Source organism: Monodelphis domestica, chromosome 1, assembly GCF_027887165.1.
Source record: "Monodelphis domestica isolate mMonDom1 chromosome 1, mMonDom1.pri, whole genome shotgun sequence".
In the NCBI taxonomy this organism is placed as follows: Eukaryota; Metazoa; Chordata; class Mammalia; order Didelphimorphia; family Didelphidae; genus Monodelphis; species Monodelphis domestica.
The window spans coordinates 568495030-568520917 of record NC_077227.1 but is presented as its reverse complement, the minus strand read 5'-3'; the positions used below and the strand labels follow the sequence as shown (position 1 = coordinate 568520917).

The following is a 25888-nucleotide window of genomic DNA, read 5'->3' as shown; positions in this document are numbered from 1 at the left end:
AATTCAATATAGCTAAATTTAAATTGTGGGTTGGGCTTGAATATATATATATATATAGTCGCCAGGGATTTAATTTCTAAATCCAAAAATGAATTACTAAAGTAAATGGAATTTATGGTAGTTTATTTACAATAGAGGGAAGATATTAAGGAATGGGAGAGAGAGAGAGGCACACTGGCTTCCTCTGATACCAGTTAGAATTTCTAAAGGCAGGATCACTAAGTCAGCCTTTCACTCACCAACGGTGACCATCTAAAAAGGAAAAGCAGTCTGAGGTCTCCTGTACAAATTCCTCCAGCGGTCCAGTTCCTCCAGTCCAACTCCGAGTCCGAATCTCTTCTTCTGGCCTCTGATCCTCTTTTTAAAGATCTTTTTCTCTTGTGTCACCTCTCCTAAATTTCATATCTACCAATCACAGCAGATGCTTTTCTCCAGGACTGCCCCCTCTTTAGTTCACACCTTCTTTGGTTAGATTGTATCTTTTTGGGTTACTTAATACATTTTTTTGGTTAATTTATCTTTTGTAGTTACGTATCACCTTTTTTTGGTTAGTTCACCTTTTGTAGATACTTAACACCTTTTTTGTAGTTAAAATGGGTAGATCTACTTAAAATACTGAGTTATCACCTTTTGGGGATTAAAATCTAAAAACAGATTGTGGATTACAATTCAATCTTCCCAATACAGGAAGAGTTAAATACCTTCATTGTTAAAATCAGGGGATTACAATTTAATCTTCACAATAAAGGAAGAGCTAAGTATCTTCATTGTTATAATTAGGAGATAGCTAAATCCAATCTTCACAATATATACAATATACATTTATATACAATTAATAATGTATATAAATATACTCACAAACATGCTAAAGTGCCTTAAAGGCTAGTCTTGGAATAAGAAAATATCTGGGTTCAAACCCTACCTCTTTTGTCAAATCATAATCTTTCGGAGTATTAGGGAACTAAGATTAGAAATTTGACAGCAGTCCCTCAGTTAGGGAATGGCTTAACAAATTTTGGCATATGATGGTGATAGAATATTATTGTGCTATAAGGAATGATGAACAGGATGATTTCAGAAAGAACTGGAAAGACCTATGTGAACTGATGCAAAGTCAAACCAGTAAAACATTGTAAACAGTAATAGCAATATTGTGGAATGATCAAATGTAACAGACTTTGCTATTAACAGCAATACAATGATCCAGAACAATTCTGAGGGACTTGGGAAAAAGAATGCTATCCACCTCCAGAGAAAGAAATATTGAAGTAAGAATGCAGATGAAAGCATATGGTTTATCACTTGCTTATTTGGGTATATGTTTGGGGGGTTGGGTTTTATAAGATTATTCACTTACAAAAATAAATGATATGGAAATATATTTTGTATGATAATACAAATATAACCTGGATTAAATTGCTTGCCAGCTCCAGGAGGGGGTAGGGAATAAGGACAAGAGACAACTGAGATTATTTAACTTCGGAAAACTCATGTAGAAATTTATTATTAAAATAAAATAATTTTTAAAATGAAGGGGAAAAAAAGCAGAAAAAAGAAATTTGACAGCAGTTGACAGTATGCACTGACAGAGGTGATATCCTTTGCAGGGATTTTCATTAAAACAATACCAAAGAACTAGGAGAAAAAAGTAAATGTTCCTCCATTGGAGAATAGTTAAATTGTGGTACGTGAATGTAATGCAATTTTCTATGCTATGAGAAATGAGAGGGGCAGCCAGGTGGTGAACTAGTTAGAGTGCCAGGCCTGGAGTCAGGAAGACCTGAGTTCAAATTAAGTCTTAGACCCTAGCTGTGTAACTCTGGGCAAGTCACTGGATCCTTGTCTGCCTGTTTCCTCATCTGTACAGTGAGCCCCCCAAATGGCAAACCATTCCAGTATCTTTGCCAAGAAAATCCCAAACGAGGTCATAAAGAGTGATATAACTGAAAGAACTGAACAAAAGAAATGTGTGATGAATACTGAGAGATATTTAAAGATCTCTATGAACTGAAGCACGATGAAGTAAACATAGCCAAGAACACAATAGTAACTACAACAAACGATAATGGGGGTTGTTGGACCGATGGATTACGTAGTGGGCAGAGTCCGGTGCCAGTGAAGCATCGTTATTGAGCCAGTGCTGACGGGGGAAATCGCTCCAGCATTCGGTGATTCAGTGTTTGTACTTAATCTCAGCTCAGAGCGGCTTTGACTCGGCCCTCTCCTGCCTTCGATCAGGGAAGAGAAGACGGTATCGGGCACTCGTTGACTCCCAACTTAAGGAATGGAGACCTCTTTCTCCGTTCTTCGGGCAGAGGAGCCGGCTATTTGTCAGGAGGAACCAAGGTACTGCCAAGGCAGGGCGAAGAAGTAGTCGGAACCCAGTGCGGTGTCTCAAGTCCCAGGGCTGAATTATCGGCCACTAGCCATCCACCATCCTGGATAGCGCTTTAGTTCCAAGTACATCTTGGGTTCCTGCAAGTATCCCCCACCCTTCCTTCCCCAGTGAGCCTCACGCGAGTTCGCAAACCGTAGTCCAGAAGCCAAGACAGCGGTCCAATGGGCTTCGGGAAGGCGTCCGTCACACCAGACTTGATCGGCTTGCCTATTGGCTAGCGTCTTCCTGGTCCGAGTAGCATGAGCCAATAATCACGCATTATTTCACACGACGATCTCGGGAGGGGGCGGGACTTCTAACTTCAGGCACCGGTTGGTGGTGGTGAGATAGAAAGGGCGTGACTAACGGCTTCGAACCTCCTCCTCCCGCGGTTCCTTCCTCGGGCTCCGCCCCTTTGGCTTCACTGTATTAGAGATCTATCAGTCGCCGAGCCGGCTGTAACTAAGGAAGGCAAGGAAGCCGGCTGCTAAGCTGATTGACTGACTGACTGACTTACTGATTGACTGACTGACTGACTTGGGCCAGGATCCATTCTACATCCCCGGCATGGAGTTCGTGGAGCTGCTCGGGCACCCGGAGGAGCTCTATAACCTTCTATGGTACAAGATGGGAGGTGCCAGGAAGGTGATACCCAAGTTAGACCAGGTGAGTGAGGCGTTGCCCTTGCCCCCCTTCCCCGGCCGGCCGGGTCCGAGTCCTCCCCCGCCCTCCCCAAATCCTTTGCCCCCTGGTTGGGTGCGCCTCTCTGCTCTCAGGCCCGCCCCCACCGCGGAACAGGTGAATTATCGATAGCTGCTCCTCCCGAGATGCTTATTGTGTACAACCAGCAGAGCTAAAGGACAGTGTCTGCACACCCCACCCCACCCCCGAGTCAATCTTTGTGCCTGGTGCTTCGTAGGCGCTTAATAAATACTGATTGAAGCGGAGCCTAGCATTTGTAGTTTGAAAGGGGCTTGAAGAATCATTTGACTCCAGCTCCCCCACCTCATTTTGCCCAGAAGGGAAACAGGTAAACATCATAGAGCTGGAAGGGTTTTCAGAAATCATCTAGTCATAGGATCATAGGCCTAGAACTAGAAGGGTCCCCAGAATCAGGAGCCAACAAGGTCAATCACTCTCATTTTACAGGTGAGACCAGGGTCTCTAGATGTTAAGAGTCTTGCCCAAGGTCACCAGGGTTTGAAGCCAGGTCCTGACTTCAAGTCCAGAACTCTGGCTCAGGGTCATAGTACTAGAGGCTAAATTTATGATAATGTGAAATTTGGGGAAAAAAATTAGAAATCAAGACCTGTTTTTTCTAATACAAGCTCTCTGAATATTAACCCTAAACCATTGTTTCTTCCTCTGCAAAATAAATGGGATGGACCAGTTAATTTCTAAATCTTTTCAACCTCTAAATACTATACCAGGTTCTAAATATACCAGAAGGTACCAGGTAAAAAGAGAATTAGTAGAAGAATTGGGTCACCAGCCGTGTGATCTTGGGCAAATCCTTTTCTCTGGGCCTTAGTTTCCTACATCTTCCCTAAAGAAAAAGGACACGATGGATTTTAAAGTCAATTCCAGGTCTGACCTTCTGTGGATTAAAACATAGTCAGATTTGAGGATGTTTAGAACTTGTCATTTGAGAGAACTTACTTTTGAAAGGCAAGTGAGTTATTTTGGAGCCAAGAGACACTAAGCTTAATTTTTTACAGGAATTATTTTGAAAGTCTGCCATAAGTCAAATGAGCTTTAGCAGAAGATTATTCATAACAAACTTAGTTTTGCAAAGGAAACAAAAAAAGATACTTGTCTTTTAGAACTTACCTTTTATTTGGGAAGACTGACTTACACACCAGAAACAACCATTTGGTATTTATTAAACCACAAGATAAGAAACTGTAAGGTTGATTAGTAAAGATTTTATTTTGATTACTAAATTAAAAGTGAAGGAAGTATTAAGGTAGTTTTAGAGAGCTGAGTTTTTAGTTAGGCTTTGAAAATTGTGCACAATTTGGATGATTAGAGAGGAGGGCAAAGGGCATTCCATTAAGAGCATGAGAAAAGTCATGGATGTGTAATTGAGCATAACTTATTAGTGGAAAGCTGTGGAGGCCACTTTAGTTTATGAAGAACAGCCCTTGGACCCCTGAGAAGGCTCAGTAAAAACTTGAATGAAAGGTGAAGGATTTTGAAATTCATGAGGTAAGCAAAGCAACAAGAAGTTGCCAGTCATAGAATGACAGAATGAAAGCAGTCTGTCAGGTGTTAAGCACTTACTGTATACCAGACATTGTTCAAGATAATTTTTGTTTTTGAGGAGCTTTCATGCTAATGGGGAAGACCACATAGATAAAACAGAACCCATAAGATAAATGCACGGAGTATGGCATGGCCAGCGAGGCACCTCCTGAAACAAGATGAACTTGAGATGAGTCTTAAAGGAAGCCAATGATCTAAGAGTAGATGTGCATCCCCAGGCACAGAGAACAAACTGTGAAAAGTCACTGAGATAGAATTTAGAATTTTATGTTCAAGGAGCTGCAAGTAGACCAAGATCAAAGGAGAGGAGACTGTAAGAAGATAGGAAAGATAGTGGCTACATAATGAAGAACTGTGGCTACATAATGAAGAACTTTGTGTGTGATGATCATAACTAAATTTGATGAAATTTACTTTGGCAACTAAATGGAAAATGAACTGGAATGGAAAAGGGACTTGATGTACGGATATCAGTTAACAAACTATTGTAATAGTATAGATAAAATGTATAAGAGCTTAGTCTGTAGTACTAATTTTATGAGAGGACATAGCAGAGATGCAATGAAAGTAGAAACAAGATTTGGCAACAGATTGGATAAATGGAGTGATTGAAAGAGGAGATTCAGATTACATGGAGGCTGTGAATCTTGGTGACCAGAAGGATGGTATTCCCTTAAATTAGTAAAAGAACAGTTCAGAAGAAGAATAAAGTTTGGGAGAAAAGATACTGAATTCTGTTTTGGGATATGTTGATTTTGACATAAAAGGCAAGAATTGGGAGTTAGTGATATTGAACTGTTGAATGCTTTAAAAATGGGTGCTTGTCAAGGAATCTTTGAGAAATGCTTACGTCTGGAGAGTAGTGCTAGAGAAAGGAAGACTGCAATATAAGCATTATTTCCATTAGATGATGTGTCCAAATTCTACACTTAAAAAGATTTTAGGAAATTTTTACTTTAACTACAAAGAGATCCTTTTCTCCAAAGGAAAAGTTTCACTTGCTGCAAAAGTTCATTAAATCATGACCAGAGCTAGGCTGTTTTTTACTTTTATGCTCTCTGATGGATTATGGGCATAGCTAATTCCTTTTACTTGTGTAGATCCAAGTGCTTCTATTCCTTCTCATCCTTTGTGGTTCTTGTGCTTTTCTTCCATTTATTCAAGGTCCTGAGGCTTTCTACTAAGTCTTAATATTCTGAAGATACTGGTGTATCATTGCCTCTCCATGTCTGACACCACAAATAGAGACCGCCCACCACCTTTTCTACATCTTCTTTAATGCTCTTCATTGCTATTTGGATTACCTATTGCTTTGATTTTTCAAAAAAAACTCTTGATGTTTCTTGATTTTCAGCTGATCATTCATCACTGGGGGTGGGGGTGGGGGTGGGGGAATGGAATTATTGAAATTAAAAAGATAAGCTTTGGTGGCCATTATGGTATCCTTGATTATATTTCACAGTTTCCAAATGCAGACCAGCTTGTTCTCCAATTCATTAAGGGCCTATTTGTAATCCCTGCCCAATGATAAATAATTTTGTTGTTTTCCTACCAATATGTCATCATCTGGGCAACATCTATTCTTTCGCACTTTAATTTTTAGATGTGGATTACCATGCCAACTTCTTGAATGGCTCTGGATCTCATTGAAGAATCTCCCTAATGTTCTGGGGCTCTGATGCAATCAGTATAGTAGTATTGTTTTTAAAAAGGAGCATATCATTCATCTCTATTGGATTTTAAATATTCTCTTCCAGCTACATTTTTAAGCAGGAACTCTAATAAGAGGGGTCTTTTGCTTTCTTTATTTTCTGATACAGATTACAGAAATCTTCTCTGACAATGTATACAATATTTGGAACTACAAGTTCCCTGTCTCTACACTGAAGGTGTAGATCTGTTTCATTATCTGTAATAGGATCTACCTCAGAGTTGTGAGGATCAAGTTAGATAACATATGTTAAGTATTTTATAGACATGAAAGTCATATGTTAATTCTAGCTGCTATCATCATCTTCTCTTCTCAGGGACCTACTATTTTGTCATATACTTAATCCTAACTTTCTTTTAGTGATATTTTATTTATATTGTTGTAGCCATTCTATATATTGGTGGGGGTTTTGGGTACTCCTTATTTTGCTTTTCATTGTTTCTTACAGATCTTTCCATGTCTCTCTGAATTTCTCACATTTGTCATTTCTTGCTGTACAAATATATTCATTTATATTCATATATGTCCTCATTTTGTTAACTATTCCTTAGGCAATGAGCACTTTTAGAGTTTTTTTAAATTATCTAAAAAACTGCTTCGATGACTTAGCACATCAAGTACTTTTCTTTTTGTCTTTGATCATTTTGGAAGTATATATATACTCTGTAGTGGAATCACTGGGTAAAAGGGTTGGAATGGTTTAGTGATTTTTCTCTTAAGTTTTGATTTTTCTTTCTAGAAGACTTAGACTATTTCACAGCTCCACCAACAGTACATTAATATAACTGTTTTGCTGTGGTCTCTCTGAGACTCATCATTTTTTTATTTTTATCAACTTTGCTGATCTTGTGTATTAAATGGAACCTCAGAATTGCTTTAATTTGTATTTCTTTAATTGTTTATGATTTGGAGCATTTTCATTGGATTTCTTCTGAAAATTGCCCATTCATATCCATTGCCCATTTATCAATTAGGAAATCTCTTATACATTTGAATCAGTTCCCCATATATTGGAAATAAAACTTTTATCAGAGAAATTAGCTGCAGTGGTTTTTTCTGTTAACTATTTTATTTTCTAATATTAGCTGTATTGGATTTGTTTTGATTCTTTTCCAGCCCTAATAATCTCTCCCAACCTCTGCTCTTGCATCTCTCAACTGTTTGTTTGACATCTTGAACTGGATGTTCTATAGATAGCTTAAACTCAGCATGTTTAAAACTGAACTCATCTTTTGTCTCAAACCTTCTCTTCATAACTTTGCTATTAATGTTAAAGGTACCATCACTTTCCTAATAACCCAGCCTGGAAATGTGGTACCCTTGACTCCTCACTCTTTTTCATCACCCATATCCAATGCGTTACCAAGACCTGTCAATTTTATTTTTGAAACTTCTCTTCCATATACTCTCTCCTCTCTGACATAGCCACTATCTAGTTCAGGCCCTCATCATCTTGTACCTATACTATTAAAATAGCTTTCTGATTGGTCTTCCTGCCTCAATTCTCTTCCTGCTCCAGGCCATCCATTACTCAGATGCCAAAGAAATCATCCTTACCATGTCACTCCCTTTCCTCCCCCCCTTATTCAGTAAATTCTGTTGGCTCCCTATCAGTTTCAAAGGGATCAAATAGAAAATCTTCCATTTGAAGTTCACAGCACTTTATAACCTCTCCACTTTAATAGTCTTATACTTTACTCTTGACATACTCTAAATCCCAGTGACATTGACCTCCTTCCTTGCTATTTCTCTCATAAAACACTCCATGTCCCAACCCTGGGCATTTTTCACTCCTGTCTTTTCCCTCTTCCCAAACACCTGGGAATCTCTCCTTCCTCATCTCCTGGCTTCCCCTGACTTCAAGACCCAGCTAAAATCCTACCTTTTGCAAAAACCCTTTCCTGACCTCTCCTAATACTCGTGCCTTTCCTTTGTTGATTACCTATGACATATTTATCCTGTCTGTATCTTGTTTTTGTACTTTCACTGTGATCTCCTTGAGAGCAAAGACTATTTGTTTGCCTTTCTTTGTAACCCTAGCCCTTAGCACAGTGGACAGTAATAGGCACTTAAATGTATATTGACTGACTTCAAACATTAAAAAATTTTATACAATTGTAATTGTCCATTTCATTTTTGTGATCTATGAGGTACTTAATTATGAACTTTCCCTTTTCTCACAGATCCAAAAGGTAATTTTCTTCCTTGCTCCTTTAATTTATTTATGATAGAATCTTTTATATTTGTCATGTATCCATTTGGAGTTTTATCTTGGTATTTGGTGTTAGTAAACCTAAATCTAATGGTAGAAACCTAATGTCTTCCAAACTGTTGCCCAATTTTCCTAGCAGTTTTTAGGAGATAAGTCTTTCCTCTAGAAACTAGCAACTTTTGGTTTATTTATTTATCTTATATCTTGTTATTTTGCTAAAATTATTGTTTCAACTATCCTTTTTGTTGGATTTTTAGGATTTCCACATATGCTATCATATCATCTGAAGAAAGAGATATTTTTATTATCTCTGCCCTTTCTGATTCCTTTTTTCCCCCCTTCTCTTTTTGCTATTGCTAGCATTTCTAGTGCAATATTAAATAGTACTGGTATTAATGAGTATCTTATTTCACTCCTGATCTGATTGGGAAGGCTTCTAGCTTAGCCCTGTTACAAAAAATATTTGCTAATGTTTTTAGGTAAATGTTTCTTGTTTTAAGAAAAAAATCATAGTTTTGCTTTCCAAAAATGTTTTAAACTCTGTCCTTCCATCTTAGAATTAATACTGTGTATTGGTTCTAAGGCAGAAGAGTGGGAAGGGCTAGGCAATGGAGGTCAAGTGACTTGCCCAGGGTCACACAGTTAGGAAGTGTCTTGAGATCACATTTGAACCCAGGACCTCCTATCTCTGGGCCTGGCTCTCAATTCACTGAGCCACCCAGCTGCCCTCCCTTCAATATTTTAAATAGGAGTGAGTATTGTATTTCTCAAAAGCTTTCTCTGAATCTATCGATATAATTATATGGTTTTGTCACTTTTGTTGCTGATATTTTCTCTTATGTTAAATCATCCTTGAATTCCTGGTATAAATCCTGTTTGGTCACAGTGTATAATCTTTGTGATATATTGTAGTTTCCTAACTGGTATTTTAGGATTTTTGCATTCATATTAATTAATTTAATTGGTCTTTGATTTTCTTTATCAATTTTTACTCTTCCTGGTTTAGGTATCAGCATCATATTTGTTTCACAAAAAAGTTTAGTGGGACTCCTTTACCTGTTATTTCAAATAATTTATTTAACCATTGGAATTAGTTGATCTTTAAATATTTGGTAGAATTCACATGTAAGAATTCACTATGCTATTTTTTGTTTGCTTATATATACTGCATATATATGTACCTTTTTCATTCCACTAATAAATCTTTTAAAAAATGAGTACCAAATCTTTTTGATCTTTTTTGGTACACTTTGAGATCTAGTACTGATATCACCCTTTCCTTCCTACTTTCTTCACAATTACCCTTGATATTCATAACCTTTTGTTCCATTTGGATTTCATCATTGTTTTTTCTATTTCTACCTAATATTCCTTTGGTGGTTTGATTGGTACTGTTCATATTGTACTGAATAAACAAATAAATTTAGGTATGCCATCAAATCTCTGGATAAGGGAAGAATGTATGTGGGGTTTTTTGTTTTTTTATATTTTTACTTTTTTAAAACCAATTACATGTAATAAATTTCCACAAAAGTTTTTTTTCTAAGTTACATGATTAAATTTATCTTCCTCCCTCCTTTCCCTTCTCCCTCCTGGTGCTAGTAGGCAATTCAATCTGGACTATACATGTGTTATCATGTAAAACATATAACTGCATCCTGAAAAATCATATGCTTTTATACAGCATTCTGACTCCAACAGTTTTTTCTCTGGAGGTGGATAGCATTCTTTGTCTTAAGTTTAAGGGAAGAATTTGTGACCAAACATAATATGAGAGCATTATAGATGTAAAATGGATAATTTTGATTATATTAAATTTAAAAGTTTTTGCACAAACAAGATTAGAAGAAAAGCAGAAATTTGGTATGAAAATTTTACAATGGGATCTCTGATAAAGGCCATTTTTCCCTCAAGTACAGAAAGAACTAAGTCAAATTTATATTAATACAAGGCATTCCCCAATTGATAAATGTTCAAAGGTTATGAACAGGCAGTTTTGTGATAAAGAAATCAAGACTATCTGCTGTGGTCACATAAAAAGATGCTCAAGTCATGCATGATTAGAGAAATAGAAATTTAAAAAATTCAGAGGTATCGTCTCACACCTGTTAGATTGGCTAATATAACAGAAAAAAATAAATGTTGGAGGGGATGTAGGAAAATTTCTGCACTAATGCATTGTTGGTGGAGTTGTGAACTGATCCAACTATTGTGAGAGATTTTGAACTATGTATTCCCAAAGGCTCCTTAAAACTGTGCAGTTGATCTAGCTATATTAGGTCTGTATCCCAGAGAGGGGGGTAGAGGAGGACTTTTTTGTACCCAAATATTTATAGCAGCTTTTTTTGTGGTGACAAAGAAATGAAATTTAGGGAATGTCCATCAATTGGAGAATAGATTAGCAAGTTGTGATATAGGATTCTAATGGAATATTTATGTGCCAGAAGGATGATGAGAAGGATTTCAGAATGTTGCAGAGTGAAGTGAGCAGAACATAATAACAATATTGTATGAGGAACAATCGTAAATGACTTAGCAATTCTTAGCAATGATCCAAGACAGTCCCCTGGGATTCACAATGAAAAATGCAGTCTGCTTCCAGAGGAAGAACTAATGGAGTTTGAATGCAGACTGAAACATACTATATTTAACTTTTTTTTTTTTAGTTTGCGTGTTCTTCCACAAGAGGACTGATATGAAAAAAATGTTTTAAATTATTGCACACGTAAAATTTTTATCAGATTACTCTGCTTTCTCAAGTAGTGGGGAGAGCAGGAATGGGAGGAGGAGTAATGTGGCTCAAATTTAAAAAAAAAACAAAGGTTAAAAATTGTTTCTAACTCTAATTGAAGGGTAGCTTTTCATTTTTATTATATTGACTTGATATAACTGAAAATTAATGTTTTTCCAGTTATTTAAGTCTGTATTTCTGCAAAGAATGTTTTGTAGTTTAGGTTCATATACTTCCTGAGAAAATGTTGGTAGATAACATTCCCAAATAATTTATAGCTTCTGTAAATTGTTGTAAGAAGTATTTTAATTAGTGTTTTCAAATCATCTCCTCCATAAAACATTAAAGAGGGGCAGTTAGGTGGCTGACGGATAGATAAGATGTTGGAAGGGATATAGGAAAATTTCTTCACTAATGCATTGTCGGTGGAGTTGTGAAGGTTCAAATCCAGCCTTAGACATTGCCTATGTGTGAGATCCTGGGCAAGTCACTTACCTCCAATTGCCTGTCCATCTCTTTCCTGTCTTGGAACCAATACTTAGTATTGATTCTAAGTCGTAAGGTAAGGGTTTATTTAAACAAACTCTGTGTGTGTGTGTGTGTGTGTGTGTGTGTGTACACATGTATATACATGTGTATATATATATATATATTTAGCAAAGAACTGGAAATAAAAGAGATGTCTATCGACTGGGGAATGACTAACAAGCTGTATATAATTGTAATGGAATACTCTTATGCCGTAAGAAATGACAAATAAGATGATCACAAAAAAACTTGCAAAGACTTATTTGAAGGTAATGCAAAGCCAAGTGAACAGAACCAGGAGAACAGTGTACACAGTAACAACAATAATGTACGATGATCAGCTGAGAATGACTTGACTATTATCAGCAAGGCAAGGATGCAGGACAACTTTAAGGGACTTACGACAAAAAATGATATCCACCACCACGGAAGGAAAAGATTCTGAATGCATATTAAATTAACATAGCATTCTTCATTTTATTTCTTCCATGAATTTTTTCTAGTGTAAGTAATATGTCTTCTTGCACAATATGATATACATGGAAACACATATTATATTGATAATATATGTTCAACCTGTGTCATATTACCTGCCTTCTTGGGGAGGGAGGAGGGAGAGAAAATGGATTGCAAAGTTTCAGAAAACAAACTTTAAAATTCTATTAACATATAATCTGGGGAAAAAATGTAAAAAGTTATCAACAGATTACCCTCCCCCTCATCATATTTGTATCAGAAAATTTGGTAGAAAATATTTTTCTTCCTTTTTACGATTTCTCATTATTTCTTTTGTTTAGGAAGGGTAGTCTGGTGAGCTGCAGCTCAGCTGCAAGACCAGCCTACACTGAAGTTAAAAAGGGAAGTCAGCCAGGTAGTGTAAAAGAAATATTCCAGCTTTCCAATAAGTTTAAGTCTAATTTTGTGGGGAGTGGCAGCTGTAATAGCTGGTTTAAGGAATGGTGGTAGACATTTTAATTTTTCAATACTGAACTTTTTGAGAATAACATTATGGTGTACCATAAAATTTACATTTGGTTTGGAGTCATGAGACCTGGGTTCAAGTGTGTGACCCTCAGCAAAAAGTCCCTCACCTGTTCTAATTCTCAATATCTTCTTCTGTAAAAATGAGGAGGTTTAACTAGATAACTTTTAAGGACCATTCAGCTCTCTAAACCTGTAAATAGCTAATAAAATAATAGAGTTCAAGTTCAGGTTAAAGGAACCAGGAGTGCTGGGTCCTTCTGTGGGTTTTAAGGGGTTAAGGAAGTGGACACTTGTTATTCCATGTGGGAGGGCGGAGCATGTAGTGGAAGTGGGTGTCCCGGGGCCTTTTGGCTGTTTATCTAGCAGGAATTAGGGAGTGTGTATTTGTTTGGGGGCTGGGAGGTCAATAACTCCTTCTTTGGAGTCCGTCGATATTCTCCCTCAGACTATGAAAACGAACTCCTGACTGGCCCTGCACTGAACCCCGCCTCCCATGGCTGCTGCAGGCTGCACCAAGGCCGGGGCCCTTTTCAAGCTCACTCTGGGGCTGACTCCTGCTGCAGCACCCAGGGCTTCTGGGATAGGGAACTCCCAACGCTGTTGTGTCTTTGCCTTCTATCCCTGGACTAGGGATTGCTGCAGAGGGGAAGGAATGTGTTATTGGCCTCCTAACATGTCTCACCTACCCCAGTCCCGAGCCTCCTCAACTTCTACCTCTACTTGTTTTCTCTGCCCACAGGACACTCTCAGCGATGGCTTGAAAACTTGTTTCAAGTACTTGAACCAGACCAGCCGCAGCTTTGCAGCAGTCATCCAGGCACTTGATAGTGGTCTGCGGTGAGTACGATTAGCTACTGTTTATTCCTCAAAGGAGAGCCTCCTTTATGGGGTAGTTGTCCCATCTGATTTATATAAGATGAAACTGAAATTGCTGTGGAAAATTGACTTGAATGCAGTCCACTGTCCTTTCTTTTCTGTAAGGTGTCTCATCCAAATTGTTTTCTAACACATATAAAAGCATCCAAGTTAAAATTTCCACATTTTTTGACTCCATTGCCCTTTGAGGCACTCTGATATTTAATGGAGTTTGTATAGAAGACTGGCCTATTTCACTTTCAGGGGACAGTAGCAATTATATTCCTGCAGGTTTTGTGAATGAAATTTTTTGATCAGTGCCTCTGTGCAGACCTGATATTTAAACTAAGATTTCTTTTTCCTGTCTATGGAGTATTTGTAATATTTTGTATGCCATTTTGTATTCATTAAATATAATGCATTCTATGGGAATAGTGGTGACAGCCAGCTGTTATAGTTTGTTATAATCATTATTACCTGAGTAAGAACTAAAACAGGTGCAGTTAATTGTGAAGAAAATTTTAGGTGGATTGTTAATTTTCATGTGGTAATTAATCAAGGGAGGGAGCTGTATTCCAGGAAATACTCATGACCTTGATTATGTGACATCTAAAGTATATTTATCTTTTGTTGAATTTGGACTCTTTGTAATTTGATTCTTACTATATGGAATCTGCTGAGTGGTAAACTAAACACAGTTCATGAAGAGGGAAGTTCACTGTTGATGAGACTTAACTGCTTTTTTTCCTTTCCTTTTCTTTTCTTTCCTTTTCTTTTCTTTCCTTTTCTTTTCTTTCCTTTTCTTTTCTTTTCTTTTCTTTTCTTTTCTTTTCTTTTCTTTTCTTTTCTTTTCTTTTCTTTTCTTTTCTTTTCTTTTCTTATAAACCCTTACTTTTTGTCTTAGAATCTTGACCAAGTATCTACTATAGCAGAAGAGTTGAAAGGGCTAGGCCGTGGGGTTAAGTGATTTGCTCAGGATTACATAGCAAGGAAGTGTCTGTGGCCAGGTCCACCCAACTTCATGCCTGGTGGCTCTCTGTCCACTGTTACCTAGCTGCCTCTTTAACTGCTTTTTCAAGGGGATCTTCTTTTTGTGAATTGTCTTTGAGCCCTTTGAGTATATTTCTTAAATATTGGCATGTGTTTGAAAACTAAGTCAAGTTCCTTCCTTCTTAACCTAAAATGATTAAGAAATTAATTCAATTTGGCAGACATGATCAAATAAGTACTGTGTGGAAAGCACTCTGTCTACTCTGAGGTTAAAAAAGAAAACAGAGCTTGCTTTTTTTTTTTAAACCTTGCCTTCTGTCTTAGAATCAATGCAGTAAGTATCTATGCCAAGGCAAAAGATGAGTAAGGGCTATAGGCAGTTGGGGTTAAGTGACTTGTTCAAAGTCACATAGGAAGTACCTGAGGTTGTATTTCAACCCAGGAACTTTCTGTCTCCAGGCCTGGATCTCTATCCATTGAGCCACATAGCTGCCCCGACAGATCCTCTCTTAAAGGAGTTTACATTTTAATTAATATTTTGGTTAGCTATCAAAACCTACCATTCATAGATGATGATAATCATTATTAGAATTTTATATATATTTATATATAATGTTGGCATATTATATAATTAGCATTCATTCAAAACTGAACATTAGTGAATCCTTGTTTCAGAAGGCACTTCAAGAATTTCTCAGTACCTTATCATCTGCTTGAACTAATGCAGTAGTCTCCTAAAAGATACTCCTACTTTTATCTTCTCCTCTTTCCAACCTTTCCTTCACATCTACCAGACTAGTTTCCTTTTGCATAGATTTGTGTTTTTTTTGTTTTAACTTTTCTTTGAAATTTTAATGAATACACTTTGTTTTAACCTTATTGGTTAGTACCCTTATTACCACATCCGATCTCCTCCTCCAGAGAATAATCCCTTGTAATAAAGAATTAAAAAAAAAAAAGAGGGCAAGGTTGGACCACTAGAGTGTTTGTTTAATCTGAAAGTATATGCAATGTTCCACTCCCATATGGTGCCCACCTTTGCAAAAAGGCATATATCCCTTTTCCCATCTTTTTTTCTGAAAATGTTTAGTGATCATAAGCTACCACTGCTGAGGTTTTTTGGTGGTTCTTTCCATTTTCATTATTTATTCATTTTGTTCATTGTTTTCCTGGCTCTGTTTATTTCATTTTGTGTGGTTCATATCAGTTCTCCCATGCTTTTCTACATTCTGTGTAGTCAGCCTTAATTCATAGTATACTGTTCTAATTTTCTCTATGTTTTAGTCAGACTGGACTACCTCTCCTCCAGAGGCCCTGTACTTCCCCACCATGATAACTTCTGTTTGCTCAAGTTCTTATTCCTTCCTTCCTTGAAAGCCCAATTGTGGTGTTTGCAGATAAAAAAAAAAGTAAGAGATGAGAGCAGGGATGTATAGATGAGGACAAGTTTCAGAAAGTAGCTTATCCTAAACAAACTTGCTTGTTAAGTGATAAAGCAGCCTCTCATAAGAATGTTCACTACTGAAATGATAAAAAAAAAAGTATCACTACACATTGGGTCTTGTTATTTTTTTTGTGGAATTAGGGATAAAAGTCCCACTGAATTTAAGATTAATAAACTTTGGAGCAGCTAAGTGGCTCAGTAGATAGAGAGCAAGGAGATGGCAGGTGGTGGGTTCATAATTGACCTTAGAAACTTCCTAGCTATGTGACCCTGGGCAAGTCATTTAACCTTATTTGCCCATCTGTTACAGCTCTTCTGCCTTGGAACTAACACTATCAATTCTAAATTCTAAGACCCCCCCCCAGTGGACTCAAAAGGTACCTAAGCATAGTATTGTGGTTGGAAAAAAGAGGACTAGAAATCAGATATTTGCAAGTTTTTTCCACTTTCATTTATGGGTGAATTTTGAATATACATTTGAGGACCATAAACAAGTTTTAACAATTCAATTTTATAATAATTATGAATAAACTTGTTAAATTTTTCTGGACAATGCCAGCTTCTGGATTTTTTTTTTAAGCAAGTATATTTCTTATTGATGGCAAGTGAATGGTGTTTGTAACATTTTTATCATACAGCAGATTCTATCCATTTACTATGCTTTTCTGAGTTCTACATACCAGTGAGTGCATGTTTTTAATATTGTTTGTCATCTATGCCATTCCTGTAAGTTTGCTATTAAAATACATTAAACTATACAAAAGGAAAGCCTAATTCTTACGCTACCTCTTCCATAAAACCTTCCCAGATTTCTCTATCTGTTAACAACCTTTAAACTCCCTCAGATCTTATATAGCCATTGGCATTTCTATGAACTTATGTTGTTTACTGTTCCTTAAAAAAAAACAACAACCCTTTCTTTCCTAGTGACGATTCAAGACAGAAGGGTAAGAGCTATGTAAATGGATTTTAAATGACTTGCTCAGAAGTGTCTGAGGCTAGATTTGAACCTAGGACCTCCCATCTCTAGACCTGGTGCTCTATCCACTGAACCATTAGCTGTCTCCCTTTCTTAACAACATACTTCTTATTCCATTGCATTCATATACTATTTAGCTTTTTCCCAATTTATAGTCACCTACTTTGTTTCCAGTCTTTTGCGACCACAAAAAGTGCTGCTAGGACTCTTTTGGAATGTATATATTTGGTATTTCCATCTTTGATTGCTTGAGGTATATAACCATTAGTGAAATCACTGAATCAGAATATGACCGTGTCAATGTGGAAATCTAGAAGTCCCCAGTAGGAAAGGCCCTACTTCACCAGACAATAGACTCTTTGGCGCAGTAGGTAGCGCATCAGTCTTGCAAGCTGAAGATCCCAGAAAGAGGATGTGATATACCAGAAAAGGCTTCTAGACAGATTGGGTTAACTTCAGATTGGGTTTATCTTCCACCTGAAGTGAAGTAGGGCCTTTCCTCAGGGGGAAAACTCTCTGGTGACATGGTCAAAACCTGGGGTTTCTACTTCCTAACTAAATAAACTGGGGCCTTCTAGATTTCCATGTTGACACACACCCCTTTTTGGTGAGGACTGACCGTCATTGACCAAATATATGGATAAATGAGTAATGCTATATGGGGTTGGACTCCATCGCTGATGATGGGAAAACCTAAGGGATAAAGGTACGGGTAATTGGCATTTGGGGGCATTCCCCAATACCACCGGCGCATTGACAATTCCAGCCAGAAAGGCAGGCAGTCTGCCTTTGGCAATATCTAACAATCAAAACACTACCCCATTTCCCCAAAGTCTTTAAGTCTCTCAAATCTGGTGGGTTCTGATATGATACCTTCAGCCTCCTCTCCACTTCCTTGCAGCTGCAAGAGAAAACTGAGAAATCCATTGTCAACATGGAAATTTAGAAATCCCCAGTTTATTTAGTTTGAGGGTATAAACCCAGGTTTTGACCTTGTCACAGGAGAGGTTTCCCCCTGAGGGAAGGTACCCCTTCACCAGACAACAGACATCCACTTCAGCTTTGGCTCAGTAGGTAGCACGTCAATCTCGCAAGCTGAAGGTCCTGAGTTCGATCCTCAGAAGGAGGGTGTGATATACTGGGAAAGGCTTCTGGAGACAAAAGAGCTACTTGACTTCGGATGGGGTCTGCCTCCCCACCTGAAGTGAATGTCTATTGTCTGGTGAAGTGGGACCTTCCCTCAGGGGGAAACCTCTCCTATGACAAGGTCAAAACCTGGGGTTTCTACGCTCAAACTAAATAAACTCTGGATTTTTAGATTTCCATGTTGATGTCATAAACACATTCTTTAACAGGACTTGATCAACTCCCTATATGCTTACTACTGTAAAGGATAATTTTAGCGTTGTGACCTAAACTATATTAATTATTTGGTTGCCATGGATGTCCCAAATAGAAAAAAAAATACCCAAGTCAGCTGGAAATTTGTGGTAATTTAATTGGTATAGTGGAAAGAAATTTAAGAAGAAGGGAGAAGGAAAAGGTGTAGGATTTCTCCCATCTGGCTTGTGCCGGGTGGGAAGATTAGAGGCTCTAGAAGATAAGGTTTTGGAGAGTAAAAGAGGAAGGAATCAGTCTGAACTCCAAGAGGGCTCAGCCAAGATGCCTGAACCTGAATTAACTCAAGGGCAAACTCACTGCCAAAACCCAGACAAATAGCTGCCACCCCGCCAAGATGTTGGAACGCTTAGCATGCTGCCAGCCAGAGATGCCTCTCCCGGAAAAGAGCCCAAAGGGAGGAAGTGACGTGCCCTATATAGACGGTTTTACGTTACTTTCCTGTGTCTCACGTGTAACAATGTTAGCTTAGCTTGATTTGGGACAGCCCAGGGGTCTGTCTGCTTTTTCTGCACAAGTGTGTTGAAGGCTGTTTTCTCAGATACTTAATCCTTGAGTATGGTGCAGACATTCCTGACCTTGTTAAACTAAGTAGGGTGGAGCAATGTAGAGTTTCCAAGACCTGATTCTGTTAGATCAACTATCTCCATTGTTCCTAATCAGGAAACAGTTAAATCAGATCTTCTAAAGTACAGTCTGAGTAGGGTGGAGTAGTTTTAAAACTCACAACACCTCCTGAGGCCCAAGGAAGACTAGTCTCTCCGATGGGTCTTCTAGACATAACAGCTATGAAATTACAATACTTCGGGAGGAATAGAAAAGAGAAAAGGCAAAACCACTGTTTTGCTAGGCACATTGACAAAAAGCCAAATTAGGGGCAGTCCCCTGTTGGCATAAGAGTAGACATTCAAATAAATGTTCAATCAAACTTCAGTTCAGTCAACCACACCCAACATTCATTCTTGATCTTCTTGATGTAGTGTAGATTTTCTGGCGTCTTTCTGCAACAGTTCATTCTCTGGATTTAGGAGTTAGCAAGCTTCTTCCTTGAAGATCTTTCGCAAACAAAAAATTTCAAAAGCTTGGATTTTTATAAAAATAAAATCCCCCCCCCCAAAGTGGGTGTTAAAAAAACATCCAGGTCAGCTCAGGATGCATTGTTGAGTTATGGGGGTGTATGAGTAAATTATTAAAAGAATTGAAAAACAAAAACAAAACAAAAAATATAAAGGAAGAGAAAAAAATGGAAGAAAGTTAAACTTTTGGGAGAAAGAAAAAAATTTCAAAATCAGAATCAAAATACCATAAGAAGGAAAGGAACTAGAATTCTATTTTGATAGGGAAGTGTCATTCCCTCATCTGATTTTTCTCATTCTCAGGGATATAGGGAGCCAGAATGATACTCAGATTTTGGTACTTGTCTGAGTACTTCACAAAGAATGTAGATACAAGGAAGTCGTCCTACAACTTAATATATGTCAAGGGTTGCAACCTTGAGTCTCACATTAGTTTTTCCTGTGTGCTCTTTTTGGCACTATTCAGGTTAAGTCTGTGCTCCTTCTTTTTATCCCTTTTTCTGGAATCAGACACAAACATTCATCACAGTCCCATAACATTTTATCAATAAATGGCAAGTTCCCATAGTTTAAAGCTTTTGGGTATGCATTGATATTTAAGCAAGTATACACGTATATTAAACTTATATTACTGCAGAAAAAAATATTAATTGTATGTACCTTTAGTACAAGAAATGAGGAAAGGGGAAAAAATAAAATAATCAAAAGAAAAGAAAAGCAATAATTAAAAAAATAAGGGGAAAAATCAGGAATTTAATGTGTTCTCAAAAAACAGTATCCACTTGTCAATGGATTATTATCTCCAATTCATGTGATAGGATAGAGTCAGTCATTTTCAACAGAAGATACTCTCTTTAAATGTGAGCAATGAAGCCAAGAGTCCTCTCCAATCTTTATAGATGTTGGAGTAGTTAACAATATTTGGAATGGTCCTTCTGTAGTGATTAAAATAGTGGGAGTCATAAACTGTGGCAGATATAAGAGTGGTTGTTAAAATTATGACCGCAGAAAATATGTTTTCAAGACAGTGTCTTGTTTTTAAATCAAATATAAGGTGGTCGCCAGGGAAAAATTCCCAAATATGAAATATGCCCAAGTTGACTGGGTTTTATAGAGATTTTAATTAATACAAATGAGGAATTAAAGAAAGGGAGAAAGAGAGAAAAAGGAAATAATGAGAAAAAAAGATAGGCCGGCTCAGGTGTGACAAGGAAATCACTTTAAAAGACTGATATATATTAATTTAAGGTCGCCAAGGAATTCAGCTATGTAATTCCTAAATGAAAACTTAAGTCAGCAGTCAACCTTTTATGGAGTTTAATTACAAACAGGATGAAGAAAGGTATTAGAGATAGAGAGAGAGAGGGTGAAAGAAAGGGGAGAGAAGGGAATAGGGCTTAAATACCCCTTATGTTAGGCTGGGCCAAAAGGCCCAAGCCCTTAGATAGCTGAGGCAAAGAAAGGAGATCAGTCCCTATCACTCACGTGACCAAAATGGAGAAACAGTGTCAGGGGCCTCCACCTCCAGCTTCCTTCAGAGCAGCTTCCTTCAGAGCCAGCACAACCTCTCAGAGCCAAAACCTCTCCAACCAACCACCCTCTGTCCTCAGACCCCTCTCTCCTTAAGCAAACCACCCAAGTTCCCTCCCCTCAGTTCTCACATCTACCAATCACTGTCCATGTCTTCCCTGTGCCAATGGTGGCTCTAGCTTAACCCAGGACCGCCCAGAGGTCTGTGGCTTTGCATATGTCTGTTGAAGGTCATATTCTTAAATAATTAAATTTTGATCTATGCTGCAGCCCTTCCTAAATCCTGTTACCCTGAGTAGGGTAGAGATTGGAATAATTAAATTTTGATCTATGCTGCAGCCCTAACTAAATCCTGTTAGGACTGAGTAGGGTGGAGATTGCAATTTCCAAGACCTGGTTCTGTCATTCCAAGTATCTCCATTGTATCAATTCTAAAATCAATCATGACTCAAAGAAATTCCTGTTCTATGCTTAAGCATAGGTCAAAGCCCTTTCCATTGTTCAGCAAAAGGTTTCTGTCCTAAAGTAATCTTAAGAAGGGAGGTAGAGGAACCTCCCATGCCAATGGGGTTCACATTATCAATAGGGAATTTTTCAAATATGAAATTTCCCAATGGTGAAATTTTCAACATTTATAAGTCTAAGAAATTTTAAAGTTTACACAGGCCAGCCCAGGCCAGCCCAGGCCCAAGCCCTGAGAGAGAGATCAGTCAGTCTTTTATCCACTCATCACAAGATTTGTCCAAGCAAGGATTCTAGTGTTCAGAGAGACACCAGTTCAGCTTTGGCCAGCTGCCATCTCCAGAGAGAGTTCCTCTGAGATTCTCCTGAGACTGATTTTCCTCTCCTTTTAAAGGGAATTTTCTCCTATGTCACCTCCCCTAAGTTCTCACATCTACCAATCACAGTAGACATTTTCCAAAGGTCAGACCATTCTTAATTCACACCTAAGAAGGTTTGAACTTTTGATTAAGTTCACACCTGAAAAACCTCTGAGTAAGTTTCTCACCTCTTTGCTCCTTGTAAATTCACAAGTTGCCTGACCTTTATAGGTACTTAGCACCCTTTTGTATTAGATCTAAAAATAGGCACAGCTTAAGAACTTTTGCCTTACTATAAGTATGGGTTTAAGTATTTTTCATTGTTCAGCAAGGAGTGTCTTCCCCTAAAGCAGGCTTAAGTAGGAGTGGAGTAGAGATCTCACATTCCTGATCTAAGTTCCTTCATTGTTTAAAATGGGGAATGGTCTTAACCAAACCTTATGAAGTAGGGTCTGAGAATTTTTTTAAGGTTCACACTTCCCAGGAAGGCTGAGTTGCTCCAGTACACTGGAAATTCTTAATATACACCTTGTCTCCTGGGTTGAGATCGTGAAGTGAAAAGTATAGTGATCCGGCTTGTACTGCAGCTCCGGATTCATGGAGTTCACACAGTTTGTGCTGTAATTCCTGTATATAAGAAGCAATAGTAGTATCTCCCCCTAATAGTGATGTATATGTGGGGGAGAAAGGCTTAGCCTGTATAGGTGGATGTCCAAAAAGTATCTCAAATGGTGAGATGTGTAGGTTTCTTCTAGGCCTGCTTCTAAGATAAAATAGGGCCAGAGGGAGAATTTCAGGCCATTTTAAATGGGTCTCAGTGCATAATTTGCTAATCATAGTTTTAACTTCTTTATTCATTCTTTCAACTTGGCCTGAGCTCTCAGGATGATATGGAACATGGAATTTGGGAGTTATCCCTAAGCAAGAATATATTTGGTTTAAGACAGAATCAGTAAAATGACTTCCTCTATCTGAATCAATACATGCTGGCAGGCCAAAGCGAGGAATGATTTCTTTTAAAAGCACCTTAGCAACAAAAGCCACTATGGCTCCGGTCACAGGAAATGCTTCTGGCCATCTGGTCAGTTGAAGTACTATGACTAGACAAAATTTATAATGTCCGGCCTTTGGCATTGTTATGAAACCTATCTGTAGGTGCTCAAAAGGTGTGTAAGCCAGAGGATGCCCACCAAAGGCTTTGTCACGAAAGGCATGTTGGTTATATGCTTGACAGGTAGAGCATGCTGTACCATTTTAAAGGCTATAGTAGTTATACCAGAGGCTGTACATATTCTCTTGAGGCCCTTCATACTTATTCCTTTCTTTCTCTCTCTTTCTTTGATTACTCATTGTAATGTTAATTAAAATCTCTATAAAACCCAGTTTACTTGGGTATTTGAATAATTGGGAATATTTCCCTGGCGACCATCTTATATTTGATTTAAAAACCAAGGCACTGTAGTGAAACATATTTTCTGTGGTCAAATTTACTCACCCTCTCTTATATCTATCACAATTTATATCTTCCACTATTTTAATCACTACAGTTTAAGACCTCAATCATTTTAAATCTCACAAATGTTATATTATCTGTGTCTTGGCTCAAAATTTATGCAAATAAACTTGGGCTTGCCACATAACCCTGTGGCAGATGACTCCATGTATATTGAGTGGCCTTCCAGGTGAGAGTAAAGATATGCCTGGAGTTCCTATGTATGGGTATGGAAAATAAAGCCGAGCACAAGTCATACTATATATACATACTATATATATATATATAGTATATATACATACTATAAAGTATGTAGCTGTGCTAGGAATAGAAGAAATAATAGTATTGATGTTGGAAATTACAGAGTGTCTCTTTATAACATGATTGTTCACAGCCCTCAAATCCCGTACAAATCTATAGAGGTGCTTGCCATCAGGCCCCCTTTTTGGTTTTTTAACGGGCAGGATGGGCGTGTTGTATTCAGATTTACAAGGGATTATTATTCTCTGGTCAATTAATGAGTTTATTACCAGGATAATACCCTCAATTGCCTCTTTTAAGAGGGAATACTGAGGAATGGAAGGAGGTGGGCTAGATTTAGTTTTTATCTGCACAGGAACAGCTGACTTATTAAGCCTACATCAGAAGAAGATGTGGCCCAAAGAGACTCCAGTATGTCTGCAGGTATTACAAAAGTGGGTTGCTCTTTACCCTCCTGACTCTCTGAGAGAATTACAGGGAATAAATTGAAAGATTCCTCCGGTACTTCAGTGATGAGGAACCATCCGGGGAGCAAGTTATTGTGGCTCTTGAATTTGCATAGAAGGTCCCTCTCCAGCAAATTTAAAGGGGAGTCAGGCATCAAAAGGAAGGAATGTTGTACCTCTAGGGGTCCTGCAGACACCATTCTAGGGGAAAATTTTTTAATCCTTTGGGGTATTCCTGACACTCCCATTACATTCTCTGAGCCAACAGAATAACAATGTAAATCAGGTGTACTCTTTAATACATATCCGGAAGCTCCAATGTCTAAAACACAATCATAATAGGTGTTATCCACCTTTAAGATAACATGGGGTTCATTAGTATGGGGGGGCAGTGGATAGGGACAATAGGTAGGACATCAGGGTCCGGAAAATCAAAGGTTGTATTCTCTGATTCCTGTGCCCCATCCCCCCTCCCTCATACCTTCATTATATTTGGGAAGTTTCTTGGGCATACCCCTGAAGGGAACCCCCCTGAGGGGCATTAGCACCCTGAGTATTTTTTGGACGAACACCACTTAAGTTATATTGTTGTGGAGTCATTTGGTTTGAGTTATCATTTTCCCAATATCTATTTCTATAGTTATCATTCCTAAAGTTGTGATTTCCGTTGTCATTATTATAGTTATTTCTATAATTATCACTTCTGTAGTTGTTATTAAACTGCAGATTCCTTCTGAGTGCCCTGAGTAAAGTTCTACATTCTACCATTCTGTGGCCCTTCTTCTCACAGAATTGGCAGGTAATGGATCGATAATTAGATTCCTGGAGAGTGGCAAGTGTCACTGGTTGAGTATTATGCTCACTTTGCAAGAGTTATTGACAAAGTGCCTTCTAACTTGTCTTATGCAATTTTCTTTATATAAGTCAAAATCTAGGTATCTACCCCCAAACTCGATTATTCTGTCCATGAATCTGGAGGGTGTCTTCCTCATTTTGCTTAATTTTTTCCAGTTCCATCCACTTATCTGTCTGCATACTCTCTCATTGCTGTTAGGATGGCCTCTCTACAACGGTATAGTTGTAAAAGATCCTCAGAGTTGTCATAGTCCCATGCGGGATCCTGAGATGGCCAATGTGCTGCATTGCGCCCCTGGGTTTTGTTGACATGAGCAATTATTTTATTTTTCTCATGTTCAATTTTAAAAGCCTGTTAAAGTTTTCAACGTCCTTTAAGACAGATTATACTGAAAAAATATGTCTGTCATCTTTTCTGTTACTAGAAAGGGATCTTGTTCATATGTAGGGATATTTCATGTAAATTCATTTTTATTTCTTGGGGAATAAATGGTATATTGTGCCTTAAAGGCACCACATCCCCATTCCATCCAATTTCAGGTACTTCTCTTAGAGGAAAAGGCCTCTAATTGAATTTGATCCCTGTGGGTCAGTTTGACTAAGATGAGTTTCTTTAGAAGGATGAGCTTTCCTTTGGACTGGAATTTGGTTTTGTGTAGGAGAAGGAACATGAGAAACTGGGATTTCAAGGGAAGGGTCTTGGGGATTAAGTTCAGGCAAGATTTGCAGACCATTAGAGAACAAGTCTGTTAACTGAGCTATAGGGAAGATGTTTTCCATCTCTATTTCTGGGAAGAAGATTTCCTCATTTAGAAGTTCAGAAACAGATCTGTCATGTCCAGACCTGTTTCTGGTGGGGTGGATGTTTGCCAATTGAGCCTGTAAGAAACATTTTAGATTATCCAATTGGATTTGTATGTTCTCCTGCATTTT

General features: G+C 38.0%; 1 protein-coding gene across 2 annotated transcripts in view; it reads left to right on the top strand.

Moving 5' to 3' along the window:
- The first annotated feature begins 2150 nt into the window (after positions 1–2150).
- Positions 2151–25888, top strand: part of FDFT1 (farnesyl-diphosphate farnesyltransferase 1) — a 67661-nt gene continuing 43923 nt past the window's right edge. The window contains exons 1-2 of one of the 2 annotated variants that reach the window (XM_001372403.5): positions 2151–3043; positions 13548–13645. In XM_001372403.5, the coding sequence (XP_001372440.1) occupies positions 2945–3043; positions 13548–13645 (197 nt within the window). In that variant the 5' untranslated portion in view covers positions 2151–2944. Of the gene's footprint in view, positions 3044–13164; positions 13646–25888 lie in introns of those variants that run through there. The other variant, XM_007476239.3, reaches the window with a different exon arrangement.